This window comes from Engraulis encrasicolus, chromosome 20 (assembly GCF_034702125.1).
Source record: "Engraulis encrasicolus isolate BLACKSEA-1 chromosome 20, IST_EnEncr_1.0, whole genome shotgun sequence".
NCBI classification, from domain to species: domain Eukaryota; kingdom Metazoa; phylum Chordata; class Actinopteri; order Clupeiformes; family Engraulidae; genus Engraulis; species Engraulis encrasicolus.
Window position 1 is genome coordinate 28,257,079 of NC_085876.1, and position 15,000 is coordinate 28,272,078.

At 43.8% G+C, this 15,000-nt stretch overlaps 2 protein-coding genes across 8 annotated transcripts in view; one reads left to right on the forward strand and one right to left on the reverse strand.

Annotated features, from left to right (window-relative positions):
* Positions 1-3,835, forward strand: part of trioa (trio Rho guanine nucleotide exchange factor a) — an 88,379-nt gene extending 84,544 nt beyond the window's left edge. For all 7 annotated transcript variants that reach the window (XM_063185710.1, XM_063185715.1, XM_063185711.1 and 4 more), the window contains one exon: positions 1-3,835. This exon is cut by the window's left edge and continues 6 nt beyond it. In XM_063185710.1, the coding sequence (XP_063041780.1) occupies positions 1-543 (543 nt within the window). In that variant the 3' untranslated portion in view covers positions 544-3,835.
* A 9,714-nt stretch (positions 3,836-13,549) lies between these two features.
* tinagl1 (tubulointerstitial nephritis antigen-like 1) overlaps positions 13,550-15,000 on the reverse strand; it is a 73,889-nt gene continuing 72,438 nt past the window's right edge. Inside the window, exon 12 of the mRNA XM_063185716.1 lies at positions 13,550-15,000. This exon is cut by the window's right edge and continues 2,220 nt beyond it. The gene's annotated coding sequence lies outside the window, so the exon portion shown is untranslated.

The following is a 15,000-nucleotide window of genomic DNA, read 5'->3' on the forward strand; positions in this document are numbered from 1 at the left end:
AACCTGGTGGTAGACCAGTGCTCGTCGCAGCCCACGGTCAAGCTGACAGACTTCGGCGACGCGGTGCAGCTGAACTCGGCCCACTACGTGCACCCGCTGCTGGGCAGCCCGGAGTTCGCGGCCCCCGAGCTGGTTCTGGGGGAGCCGGCGGCGCTGGCCTCTGACCTGTGGAGCCTGGGTGTGGTCACCTACGTGGTGCTGAGCGGAGCCTCGCCCTTCCTGGACGAGAGCGTGGAGGAGACCTGCCTCAACATCTGCCGGCTGGACTTCAGCTTCCCCGACGACTACTTCCAGGGCGTGAGCGCCGCCGCCAGGGACTTTGTGTGTCTGCTGCTGCGCGCCGAGCCGTGTAAGAGGCCGCCGGCCGCCACGTGTCTGCAAGACCCGTGGCTGCAGACGGGGCCGTCAGCGGGACGCTCGGTCGAGTGTTTAGACACCTCGCGTCTCATCTCGTTCATCGACCGCCGCAAGCACCAGAACGACCTGCGACCCCTCGGTGGCATTCGGGCCTTCCTGCACAGCCGACTGCAACCAAGGATATGAAACAACACCGCCGCGACTGCACTGTAAAACACGACAAGCCGGTGAAACACAAAAAATGTAATTTGCCCTGCTGCCTTATGTTTGTCAGTTAACTCAGCTCAAGGCTGAACTCAACTCCAGGCTTTCTCAAGTTGATTTAACTTACTCACTTCAGGCAGCAGGGCAACTTACTTTTTCACGTTTAACTGGTTGCAATGTTTTACAGTGTAGCGGGAACGAGATGGGATGCCATTACACCAAATTAACCGTAAATGGTGCTGCAACCCAGGATATGAAATGATACCACACCGGACAGAATGCCAAATCAAGGATGCGTTACAGGATGCCAAATCCAGGATGCGTTACGTTTTTCGAGTGGGAGGGGGTGGTGCGTCAATTTTACAAGAACACAAATGTTCAACCAATTTTAAGTGGCCAAAATTTCAACAAAAAAAGAATGAAGAAAAATGTTTTCAAAAGGAATGATCTCATCCTCTTTCAGCTGCCAATCGTGATTGTTTTTTTTTTTTTCTCTAGAGGAAAACCTGCGTTCCTCCGTCTCAATCAGAACCAATCAGAGCCTCAGAGAATGCTGTGTTTTTGGTGTTCTCAGCCAATCATAAAAAAGAACACTCAAGGAGCGCAAGTCCTGTCCCAGTCCTATGCTGCTGGCTGTTTTAAACTCACTTTGATTCGTTTGAATGGACGAACAATCGGAAATCGGACAACTTGAATTTCCGGTTATCCTATGAACTTTTACCGAGTTTCACTGAACAACGGAACCACACGAGATAGACTTTGAATCTACGTGTAGACGGGAAACCTGCACAAAAAGTGGTGAAGCTTATCCTTACAGAGCAGAAAGGCATCACCCAGTTCAAACTTAATGTGGAGAACAAAATAATTTTTATCTTTTTTTTTCCTTTGCCTGAGCCAGAGAGAGCAAGCAGTCCTGCTTTGCGCTTTTACAGTATTCAACTTGAGAACATTTGAGCAAATGCGAAAAAGAAAAAAAAATGAAAACATGAAAGAAATGCCCTTTCATAAAGAGACAATGTATAGGAGAAAAAAAAGATCAAAAATCACGTGAATTTCCACGCCTTTTCCAAACGATATTTGAATACACTGTACTTACAGAAGCAAATAAAAAAGCTTAAAATATATATATATATATAAATATATGTATGTTCTATAACAGTACAATTTGAAGATTGCGCCCTCTAGTCAAAGAAGCATATTTAGGGAGGTTTGCAAATGCCAGACTCCCAAGAGTGACAGTCGGATATCATGAGATTTTTTTTGTTTGCCCGATCAAAAGCATTTTTGATTGCCTCGCATCGTTAGTTTCAAAAGTCTTTATCAGATTGTGAGAATTGGATCGCTCCACATGTAACAGGTTTTCAACTGCTGCAAGTCAGACCTCTCACATGTTAAAGAGAAAGAGTAACGATTTTATTTTTGTTTTTCCGCTTCGACTAGAACATGTTGTGTTGCGCAACTTTAAGATGTATAAGCCTTACTTTGTACATAGACTGTCGTCTGGCCTGTGTCCTTTTCATTTGAATATTTGTGTCCTGCCACAGAGAGAGCATCATATTAAAGGCGGGGCAATCCCGCGGACGAATGGGAGATGACTATGGAAGCAGGTGAGCTTCTGAGTGGCATCCAAGAGAGCCAGTCAGGCGCGAGGATTAAAAGAAACGAGGAGAAAGAGTAAATCTGTAAATGCACTCACATTGTATGTTATGTTTTTCGATTCTTTATCATGTGCAATGTTGCGGCTTTAACAGTTAATGCAACTATTTATGAAGACATCTGTTGTATCTGTAATAAATATATAGAAAAAGCATGTACTTGGTACTGCAAGTTCTGCTGTTTAATGGTGTTTTATTTAATCTTTTTTTTAATTTGTTTATTATTTAGTGGAGTATTACGTTCCCTGCCATTTCGGCAGGGTTCATTTTGTCTACATGGCACTTACGCTTCTTGTCTTCGGTCACTTTTTTTAACATAGGTTATTGGCATACCAAAGCTCCACCAGCTTTACTACAATTACTACCATTTTTACCATTTTTGATCCTCCTCGCGCATTTCACTGCATTAAGTTATATATAAATATATTAAAATGCCGTTCAAAGGTGTGTTTACATGTGTTTCTATCATAGCTTTATTTTATTTCTTTTATTGACAAAAGAAAGATTTAACTCCAATATACGCAAGTCGACTTTACCCACATGGTTAGACTACCCTGTACTTCAAGGTGGGTGTTAAGCACAACATTTCTGGGGTGGGGTGGGTGTAAAGGGTTCATGGATAAAGGTATCCGGGCCGAAAACATAATGACTGTTCCCTTGAATGAAATTTTCAGATCAAGCTTCTGATCATTGGATACATTTTATGGTGATGCAAACAAAGCCATGAATAGTATACCTTTTGAAAAAGATTTATGTAATATGACACACCTCATATTATTATGTTGATAATACCAGTATTTGTTTTTCTCTCCTTTTTTGTTTTTTCTGTGATTGTTTTCTTGTCTACAGCCTTGCAGTCATTGGTGGTAACCATAGCTACAACCCTGCAGTCATTGGTGGTAACCCTAGCTAATGCTCCAGCCACTGGTAGACTATTAACAGAGAAATTCAGCCACATACACTCGCACTGATAAAAGAGATTCTTGCGTCTAGGAAACAGTCAGTGGTGAACTTCAGTACTACATAGTAAGCTGCTACTATGGTCATATCTATTGGGACAGGAAGTCGTCTCTGTCCTGTTGCGTCGGTCAGCTCCTTGTCAAAGTGAAGCTCGGCAGAATGTTATGTTTTTTTTTTTTTGCTTTTCTTTTCTCTCCTTTTCTTTCGTTATATTTTGGCAGTGGAAAGATTCATGCCTTTCCCGAAAGGAAGGAGTGTAAAGATGGAGTCACTCATCTGTACAGTCCCATATCATGTCCTCTTAATTTATTCGTTGTAAAATTGTACAGAAACCGCTAAAAAACATGGGAACTCGGACTGGATGCATTTTTATCGTTTGTTTCTTTGTTTGTTTTTTTTCCTCTTATCAGCAGTTTGCTTTTGTTGAATTTGTTTTTAATTTTGTTGGGTTTTTTTCTCTCATAGTTACAATCTCATTGTATTTTGTATGTTATTATTTTTTGTTTTCTTTTGTGACAGATTTGATTTCAGTCATTTTATACTTTTTGCATGTATATTTCTTTGTACAGATGCCATAAGTGTTTACGCAACTTTGTGCTTGTAAATATGTTCCGTTTTCCCATTTTGGTTCTTTTGAAAATTAAACATCCAGAACATTTCCTCTGCTTCTACTCGTTTAGTTTTTTCAGACATTCCCCATTCTTTTCTCATCTTGTCCAGTCATTAAGCATGGCTATGTTTTTTTGTATGGTTGTTGCAGGAGTCTTTGTAAGTCAAATAGTGGTGCTGTGGCCACTGAATGAACAACCTATGACCAGTTAAGACCAAGTTAGGGCCAGGAGGATTTGTTTCCCAATCAAGTCTGGAGAGGTGTCATGACCTTAGTGATATTACGAGTGAATAATCATTTGCTTTGGAATATTGGCTTCTTGTACCCAGAGGGTCAGAGTTGGGATGGATGCTGTTGGTCTCAGAAGTTACTTGCAAAAAAAAAGTTTTGGTAACGCTTTACTTTACGGTACAGTTACCATATGTAATTACTGTGTACTTTCTGGGTAACGACAGGGTAACAGAGAGAAGTTACATGATATCTAATGGGTAAAAAGGGGGTAATTACAAATTAAATACCATTAATTGGGTAACAACAGGGTAACAGAGAGAAGTTCAATGATTAGATGGTTAGAAAATATGCAGTAGTTTCATAGTAATTCTTGAGATATGTGTATTACATAGCATTTACTTTGTAATTACCCCTTTTTTACCCGTTAGATACCATGTAACTTCTCTCTGTTAACCTCTTGTTACGCAGAAAGTACACAGTAAATACTGTACCGTAAAGTAAAGCGTTACCAAAGTTTTTATATACCAACTATTAAAAAGACTGTTAAAGGAACAGTCCATCCTTTTTTGATTTTCACATATTTGCAGTATTTCCAACATTATTCATGAATGTGCATGTCATTTTCTTGTGTTTTCAGTACTCAGATTTATTGGATCAGAATTATTAGCATAGCTTAGCATAATCACTGGAAGTAAATGGGCAGCATTAGTGGCTTGATGCTAATGCTGCCCATTTACTTGCAGTGATTATGCTAAGCGATGCTAATAATTCTGATAGACTATATCTGAGTACTGAAAACACTGAGAAGAAAATGATGTGCACATTCATGAATAATGCTTGGAAATACAGCAAATATGTGAAAATCAAAAAAGGGTAGACTGTTCCTTTAATGTTTAGCCCCAACAGTGTAGACTACAGTGTACGTAGAGGAGCATCTTGCCACCAGGCAAGACAGGCAGCTGCTTGGGGCCCTCAAGCCCCTAGATAGTGAATGACAGCCCACACTTAACCACAGTAGTGGCGATATTGGTTCAAATGTTCATTCTTTTGCATATTTCGCTTGGGGCCCCACCTGACCCTAGAATCGCCTCTGAGTGTACGGCACCATTACTAGGCGGGCTAGGAACAGTCCTCACCATACAATGCTTGTTGACTGAGTTGGCCATTGCCTTGGTGGTGTCTTGGGTTGCAGTGTGCAATATAGTATGTCAAACACACAGTTCAGCCCATCACAAGAAATGTATCCTGCTCTGAGTCCAGCTTGAGGACATTACCAAACATCATCTAGTAGAGTACGATACCCCAAACTCTGCCTACCAATGCACGTTTGGTCTCCTAAGGGGGTGTTGTCCCTTCTTTCTTTTTTTCTTTCTGTGGTGTTTGGTCACAGCTTGCATAAGATGTGTGCTGCTGGCATCTGCAGTGCTAAGGGAACTCCATTTATTCTCAACCTATAGTCTCCAAAGGTCTCCTAAAGGGGCGTTCACCTGACTTTACATGGATCCAGGAAAAGTAAGGGCTTGATGTAGTATCTTTCTCTATTAGAAGATGTTTGACATGGCCCTGCCGTGACCTTACGGTAGTTACTACGCTGGCAACGCAGGTTTGATTGAAAATCTGCAGCAATTTTGTAATGAGCAGAAGGTTTTCTTCTTGTCTTTTGAAATTCTTAGGTTTTTTTTTCTCTACAAGTCTGGGGCCGAATCCAGCCCACAGACTTTATGTTTGACACCCACAGTATGTACTGCATTAAAGGCTGCATGTTCAGCAGATCAGAAAAATAGGTAGTGTCTAGCTCTTGGAACTTTCTCTTGTGTACTTTAAGAGGGCAGCCAGGCTGGAGGACAGAGGTGTGGGTGTAGTGTAGTGTGGAGTGTGTGTGTGTTGGGGGTGGGGGGGGGGTGTATCCTGATCCGAGTGCGGTGGTCAATAGTGTGGTCCTACTGTGCGGCCAGGGCAATGCTTGTGTTGGCAGTCCTCACCATGGGAAAGCACTGCAAGCCTTTTTCTTTGGAAGCGGTCTGTCAGGAATGTCAACCGTGTGCCAAAAGGGTTATGCTTGCTTGCTTGCTGTACCTTTTGTACTACATGAATATATTTTTGGCAGCGAGGGGTGTGGGAGTGGGAAGGCGGCATCATTTATGTATTCCACCAATGATCCAAACAAACCCCCACTCACTGCATACATGAGTCATAATATCTCTGCAAATGTTTGGACAAATTGCACTACTACGCCACCCCACCCTCCCATGTTATCTCGTGTTGGAAGGTTGTGTGTGTGTGTGTGTGTGTGTGTGTGTGTGTGTGTAAATGTGGCTGTTCTCTCAACATGACCTTTGTCAACAGGAAAAGTAAAACCCGGTGGGGGGGGGTCCCACTTCAGTCCGCTATTCTGAAGGCAGTTGAGACAGTCTAACGTTACAGAATATGAAGTGAAACACTCTGAAGTCTGGTCTGTTTATTTATTTATCTAGTGAAGTTCTACATTATGCTTCTTGGTCCAAAACAAATCGGTCTACTCGCAAGACCCCTGTTGGTTGTGATTATCAAATTGGGTTTATAAGTTGATATAAGAAAAAACTGTGGGCCAGATGAAATGGCTCAGCTGTACCGCATGTGACCCCCAGGCCTGAGATATCTGCAAAGGCGAAGTGCAGTAACATCGAGAAAAATGCTCTCAAAGTCCTTATATTAGGTTGGACATTGTGGGTACTGCAAATTTCACTTCAATATCTCTAAAGCAAAAGACTTTGTCACAAGATAAAGGTGTATTGAAGACTTATTTTCACTCAATTTTAACAAAATGTGTAGTTACTGCACTTTGCCTTTGTAGGGTAGTACGTATAGGCGGGGGGTGAGAGGTGGTATTTGCCCCTGGGCCCAGGGGCCCTGCTGTATCGGTAGCGGGGGCCCTATTGTGATCTTAGGGCCCCCCTATACGGCCTGCTATCAGTGTTTTGCCCTCTGGCCCCTCTGTGTGCAATTGTTCCGCCACTGCTAAGTCAGTGCTTTTCAAGGCAGCCAAAGCAGATGAGCCCTGGACACAGCATGTAGCTGACACAACTCTCGTCCTGTCTGCTGCACAATTTCACCTCTTCCCAAACTCACATCACCCCTGGCTGCAACCCCTCCTGGCCCTCCCCTACCCTGCCAGGGGATCGTCCGGTGCCAACCATGCCAAGGCAAGGGCTGGTGCTCAGTCTGAGTGGGTGAGTAAGTCGAGGTGCTGCTCTGCATGCCGAGTACTTACCGGCAGTTGCCCATGCATGCTGAGTTCAGGCAAACTCACAGCACCCCTGCAATCCTATGCTATGTCCTGTCATGGATCTGCCTGGTGCCAACCATGCCAAGTCAAGGGCTGGTGACCAGTGCATGGGTAGGTATCTATAATAACTCTTTGGCCGGCCCTGCCATGGCCAACCGGTAGAGCAGTCACCTGCCATGCGGCTGACCCTGGTTTGATTCCCGGTCAGGGTCCTTTGCTGACCCATCCCCGTCTCTCTCCCAATTTGCTTCCTGTCCGCTTCTCACACTGTCCTATCAAATAAAGACAACAACAAAAAAATCAAAAAAATTACCAAAAAAAATGTTTGGAGTGAGGTCTCAGAAAAAGTGTCGGGGTCCGTACTTACTCCATGCCGAGTGCTTATCAGTGGCCCATGCTGTGATGGCCATGCTGACATCACCCCTGCTATCCCATGGTTTGTGCTAGCCTAGCCTAGGGTCTACAGGAGTGTCGTACAGAGGGGTACATTTGGAGTTACCAGGGCCCTATCTACTGTATATTTGGGGGGCGCACAGTGTCTGTGTCTAATTTATGTGGACATACAGTGAGGAGAATAAGTATTTGATCCCTTGCTGATTTTGTTGGTTTGCCCACTAATAAAGACATGATCAGTCTTTAATGTTAATGATAATATGTATTCTAATATGGAGAGACAGAATATCAAAAAGAAAATCCAGAAATTAACTCTAAAGAATATATAATAATTGATTTATATTTAATTGAGGGAAATAAGTATTTGATCCCCTGCCAACCATTAAGAGTTCTGATCCCGCAGATCAAATGGCACTTCCAATCAACTTGTTATCTGAATTGAACACACTTGTTAATAGTAACCTGCACAAAAGACACATTGAATCTGCAGAATCAGTCCATAGAATCAGTCAATCAATCAAACTAAACTCGCCAACATGGGACAGACCAAAAAGCTGTCAAAGGATGTCAGGGACAAGATTTTAGAACTCAATAAGGCTGAAATGGGCTCCTGGATATTAAAGAGCAAACTGTTGGTGCATTTCTTCCCAATTTTAGGACATACAAAATGATCATCAATCATCAATCTTAGGCCTGTCTCTGGTTCCATACAAGATTTGACCTTGTGGGAATTTAATAACCAGAAAAAAAGGAGATAAAGCACCTTAAAACTGTATGGGAGGAGCTAGGAAATGATCTCAAGGCAGCTGGGACCTCAATCACTAAGAAAACTATTGGAAACACTTGATACCACAGCGGATTAAAATCCTGCAGTGCATGTATGGTACCCCGGCTTCAGAAGGAACCTGTTCAGACTCACCTGAGGTTTGCCAATGAACATCAAACTGGATTAGGATATGATTGGGAGGTGCTGGAATCGGATAACACCAAAATCAAACTGTTTGGCATTAACACAACTCTATGTGTTTGGAGGAAGAGAAATGCTGCCTATGATCCCAAGAACAACACCTTCTCCAACATCATAAATGAAAGTGGTAACATTATGTTTTGAGGTTGTTTGTCTGGCCAAGACACAGGACAACTTCACATCGTCAAGAAATGGATGGAGGGAGACATGTAAACGTACAATGCTGCATGCCAACCTCTTTCCCACCACCACTAGACTGAAGGTGGGTCATGGATTAGCCTCCCAAAATGATAATAATCCATAACATAAAGCCCAAGCAACGAAGGAGTAGCTCAAGCAGAAGCACATTAAGGTCATGAAGTGGCCTAGACAGTTTCCAAACATTAACCCTATAATAATCCTGTGAAGGGAACAGAAGTTCCCATTTGGCAAGCTACAGTCATACAACTTAAGTGATTTAGAGATGATATGCAAAGAAAAGTGGACATAAATCCTTTCTAATATACCCACAAACATTGTCATTAACTGAAAGAAACATCTGACCTCTGTATGTGAAAACAAGGGCTTTGCCACCAAGTATTTTGTCTTTTTTGACTAGAGGGGTCAAATACTTATTTTCTTCAATGGAATACAAATCAATTAAAATATATTCTTCAAAGTTATTTTCTGGATTTTCTTTTTGATATTCTGTCTCTCTATATTATAATACATTTTATCATTAACATTATAGAATGATCATGTCTTTATTAGTGGGCAAACCAACAAAATCAGCAAGGGATCAAATACTTATTCTCCTCACCGTATAGGGCTGGGTGGGGGGGTCCATTTAATTGATTGTACATACAATTTACTTCTACGCACCTGGTTGTCTATAAACCTCTTCAGAGGGCTCGGTCGGATAACTCCACAATTTCTGCATGCCGAGTGCTTATCCGAGACCCACGCTGTGATAGTCAAGCCATGTCCTGACGGGGGTCCATCCGGTGCCAGCCATGCCAAAGCTGGGCCTGTGTGTGAGTGAGTGGGTGGGTAAACCATCTAGAGCGAGATCATCGGCCGGACAACAGGTCAGAACTTCAGCGTCATCTGCATGCATGCCGAGAGTTTACTGGAGGTCCATCCTGAGTTTTTGAAAGTTCCGTGTCTGCCCGAACTCACGCCGCCCTGCAGTCTCTCTCCTGTATGTCTCTCCAGGGGTCTCGAGCAAGAATTGTGGTAATTAATCAATACCTTTATGATTTTCCATGGAGACCAAAACTTGTTACCATTTGGTTTTTCATTCTGGCCTAATTATAATATTCAGAAGCAGAGTTTTGTTTGCAACCTCAATGCAAACAAAATTCCGCGAACCACCTGAAAACTCTGGCGCATCCCCAAGGGGTGTCTGCACACCAGGTTAAGAAGCACTGGTTCACACAGCAGTTCAGTGTTGACAATGCAAAATGTATTATGTGGATATACAGTACCTAGGGTGGTGGGTTACACACATTTGCATTACCTTGAATGCTTAAATTCAATAGGTTTTCATGTTCATACAAGTTGGCGTTGGAAAATTGCATACAATTTACAATTTGGTCAACCTACTTGCCCAACATTAGGAAAGCAGAAGGTCCCAGGCACTCAGAGGTAAATCAGTCCGAAGAAGGAGGTATATTAAAAAGCCTTTATTATCTGTGGCTACTCATAATTGAAATTAAAATGCCAACATGTTTCGACCATCTAGGTCTTCTTCAGGGCAAAGCGAAAAATACTTGCCCAACAATTTTGCACGCAGTGCACTGTTTTGTAAACATCTCCCTGATGCACTGACTGGGACACATCATCAGTGTTTCCTGGAGTCACAGGGTGTTTCGTCTCTCACAACAGACACCCTCGACCAGGTGACCTGACCAGGACTGATCAGACCCCGCCCTGTGTCCGAGTGGCATTCTACTGTACTCCCCCCACCTCTCTCCTCTCCTCAGCCAGAGCCATCTGGACGCTTTCTCTGCTGCCTCTGTGTTGTTGTTGATGGCTCTCTTCCGATTGGCCCCTGTTATGCCTAGTGTTCCGTAGGCCTTGCTCAGGGAGTGGCTGGCAAATCCCCGGCTCCACACCTCCACTGGCATACATCTAGTTCTCCAGCCATTTCTGCGACAGTCCTCCACCAGCTCCTGGTACTTCTCCCTTTTCCTCTCCTGCGCCTCCTCCAACCTATCCTCCCATGGAACTGTCAGCTCAAGCATGACCAGTTGCTTTGTAGCCTCAGAGACCAGGATGATGTCTGGTCTCAATCTGGACTGGGTTATGTGTGGTGGTATTTTCGGCTACCTCTCCAGGTCAACTGCCATCACCCAGTCTCGGGCTGTAGCCGAGGACCCCTTTGGTGTTCTCTCTGGCTTCTGTCCTGCCTTCACAAACTGGATGGCCTTGGCATTAGCTTGGGTGTAGCTTGCTGTCCTTAATTCCCTTGCTGATTGCCTCAGCTATGGACTTAAGGACCTGATCGACCTGGTCAACATACTTGCCCAACAATTTTGCACGCAATGCACTGTAACCCTATTATGTGAGTTTGGTCAGACAACAGATCAGGCTCCACAATTTCTCCAGCCCGAGTGCTTACTGGTGCCACATGCTGTGTTGCCTGTAGCTTAGTGTAGACTAGAGCCGAGGTCATTCAATACTACAGACAGTTAATTAAATACTTTGTTATGGTCTGAGGAGGTACTTAGCGTACAACAATACAGATGAGTTTTCCCCACTATGCCACGTTCCCTGGTCCCACAAGGATTTAGAATGAGACACCACTGTTGTTGCTGGAGGTTGTATTTTGAGGATTTTTATTGTTTGTGAACACTACAGGGTTTTTTTTTTTACTTTATTCTTGGAGCACACACCATAACAGGACTAAAAAAAAAGAGAGATGATGTATGTTGCACACACACACACAAAAAAAGCGAAAGTTTACATCTTTTTACAAGTCTTTAAATAAAACATGGATTATCACAACAGTATATGACATTCACAACGGGATACATGTGGAGTTTTTGAGTGAAAGTTAAAGAAAATAATTGAGTTCAATCCGAGGAGCCAGAGATTAGTATACAGTCAGATTCTTCTTTTTATCTGAAAGCCGGACCCCCTCTGTTCTATTGGACTCGGCCCAACGGGGGCTCCTATAGTGGGTGGACTGGACAGGGCCCTTGTTGTGGATTAAAAAGGTACGGGCCAGATGCCAGCGATTTCCCTCTGCATGATTTGGGTCCAGTCTCTCGCTTTCAAGCCAGTCCGCCGTCGGAGCTTGTGTGTGTACTGTATGAATAGCCTGATTTATCCCTACAAGGGAACGAGCTCTTGGATGGTCAGATGGGAAAAATTGTGGTGGGATCTAGCGTCGAAAACAAAACACGTCAGGGTATTGGAGTGTGTGCTGGGGAGGGTCAGGGGTTTGACATCATGTTGTGAGTGTGTGCACCAGTAAGACTTGCTATCCCCGCGTGCGATGCATGGTTTGGTAGCTAACATACGGCAGCTTATTATGGCAATCCTGGTACATAAATAAATACGAGTGAAAATAAAGTGAAAAAGGGGTGCCAAAGCCATTGTATTTTTTGAATTAAAATACTTTGATGATGAGGAAGATGGCTGCCACTCCAAATAAAAAGTGGAATGATTTCCATGGATGACATCACCGTGCCCTTTCCCGCCAATTAGACCAAGACTACAGTGGAAATAGTTATGGTCACAAAATAAACTGTAACAGGTTGTTGTGTTTTTGAACACATCTACAGTATTGCAGTGCATTGCATCAAAGTAAAAAAAAAAAAAATCCAGACGAGGGCTCTGCCCTATCGCACCGCTTTGATTACGCAAAGGTCAGAAACGGCATCCGCGGAATGTGACTTCAGTCACAGAACAAGCATTCTATAGGAAGGCTTTGGTTACATGGTGCTGACGACAGCACTGTAAGGTACTATATGAAGGGACATTGTGGATGTTTTGTCATGAAAAAAAAAAATGTTTTTACTACTTTGTCTGTTATGTTGCCCCTCACTAGAAGGAGTACAGTAGCAGTTTTATAGAGGAACTGTGAAGCTGAGAAAATACACAATTTTTATTTTACTATGCGAGTGAATGGAAATGGCTGTCAGAGGTTTGTGTATCCTGCCGGGGCCCGTCAGGTGATGCCTCTAAAACCCCTTTTATGGCCCCACAGTAGGAATTCTGCAGACTTCCGCAATCCACATTTATTTCTCTCCTCCTTGCACTTTTCCGGCAACGGCCCTCAGTAGCATTCCTAATTCCATTTTTTTTTACATGGATTCCACCTGGATTGGGTTGGAATGTGCACCATTGTTCAGAGGTGTGAACACATTACACACCCAATGACCTTTAACCCCCAGTATTGAGGTTCTCCATAAAGGCAACACACAAACAGCCCAGCGGAGTAGGAGTGAAGCTATGAGGGCCAAAAGGCCAGGTCAGTGTTGGGACTCTGCATGCATTGTGGCACCATAGAAACATCCACGGCATGACCCAGGTGTGGTATATGTGATGATCAGCATGTTCCTCATTGTGTGTGTGTGTGTGTGTGTGTGTGTGTGTGTGTGTGTGTGTGTGTGTGTGTGTGTGTGTGTGTGTGTGTGTGTGTGTGTGTGTGTGTGTGTGTGTGTGTGTGCGCGGTTATTTTTCCTCCCTCTCTCCGGAGGAAAGGGGTGGGGGTTAATGTTTATCACTTAACCAGAGATGTGAATATGTGCCCATGCATCTGTGTGCGTGTGTGCGTGTGCGTGTGTGTCTGTCTGTGTGTCTGTCTCTGTGTCTCCCTCTCTGTGTGTCTGTGTGTCTGTCTGTCTGTCTGTCTGTCTGTCTGTGTCTGTGTCTGTGTCTGTGTCTGTGTCTGTGTGTGTGTGTGTGTGTGTGTGTGTGTGTGTGTGTGTGTGTGTGTGTGTGTGTTGTGTAAAGGTTGGATGGGTGCATGCATGTGCATGTACATGTGACTTGGTCAATGAGACAGAACTGCCAGGCCACTCAGGGTCAGCAGGAAAAACACCACTACTGACACACAGGGCCGTTTCAAGGTGTTTAGGGGCCCTAGGCAAAGAGGGACTTGGGGCCCCCTTTTTCCTCTTCAAACTGTTAGATAGGAGCCCTTGATAGACAGTCTCATTGCACTTCTCAGTCACTGAATTCAGGGATGTGCTCCGTACTCACAAAGTTGCCATTGCTGTCATCTGAACAACATACCAGTCATTATCACTCAGGGGGCCCCCCTTTTAGCCGGAGCCCCAAGGCAATTGCCTTATTTACTTGCCTGGTTGTGACAGGTCTGCTAGCACAGCAGGGTCAACACCTCTGTCTTCTGCACGTGCTCATTCATTGTGCAAGACCAGCCTTAATGGCTTCAGTGACTGGTGAACCAATAACTGCCCTCTCTGCTACGCTAGGTCAACAAACACTGGAACAACCTCTGTTTACCACCTGCTTATTGATGAGCACTGGCAGAGTGAAAGCAAAGGCAGGGATGCTGACGGAGGCTGGGGAGGGACAAAGGGGTCCTTTTTCCCCAGGACCAGCGAGAGAGGTAGCCCAGAATTAGGTTCTCATAACATTGTATTATTATGTATTGAGGAGGGGGCCCTTTCAGACGATTTTGTCCAGGGGCCGACCAAAAGCTGTCAGCAGTCCTGAGCAAAAAGTGTTTGCTTTTGCTCTGCCCTGTAAATTTGCATTCTATTCTTCTGTCACCACAGTGAATGGAAATTAGAGGAGTGATGTTGTGATGGGGGACAGGTGACATTGGGGTCGTGTGATATTCGGATTACACGCAGAGAAAGATGGACACCATGCTAATAATATCTAAACAACAAAAAGGAAGAAAAGAATAATGCACCATAGCAAAACATCAGTTTTTTTCACATAGTTTTAAAACCACAAAAAAGTAGAAAATACAGCAGAGAAAAACTGTGAAAATCAACATCAACAGCAAATAGTCCTGTAGCGTTAATAATACTTGACTCTCATACACTTTACAGGATGATAATAATACAGATTAAGACTATAATACATACAGACGCTCCATTTGGATCCCACAGACAGGGCATTTCTCAAAACCTAGTGCGCGCACTTCCAAGTGTATCAGCCTAATTACTGTAGTCACGTCCAGTGATTGGATACTCAGCAGAGTTCACCAAAGAGTAGAGTTCACCAAAGAGTGCCTAATCACTGGGTCTGACTAATAAAGAGTATCCTATCACTGGGCGTGACTAATTAGGCTGAATACACTTTGAAGTGTGCACACTATGTTTTGAGAAATGCCCACAGTGTCCTGTTGATATGACCCAGCCGTCGACCTGAGCTACAATTTAGCCATTACAAA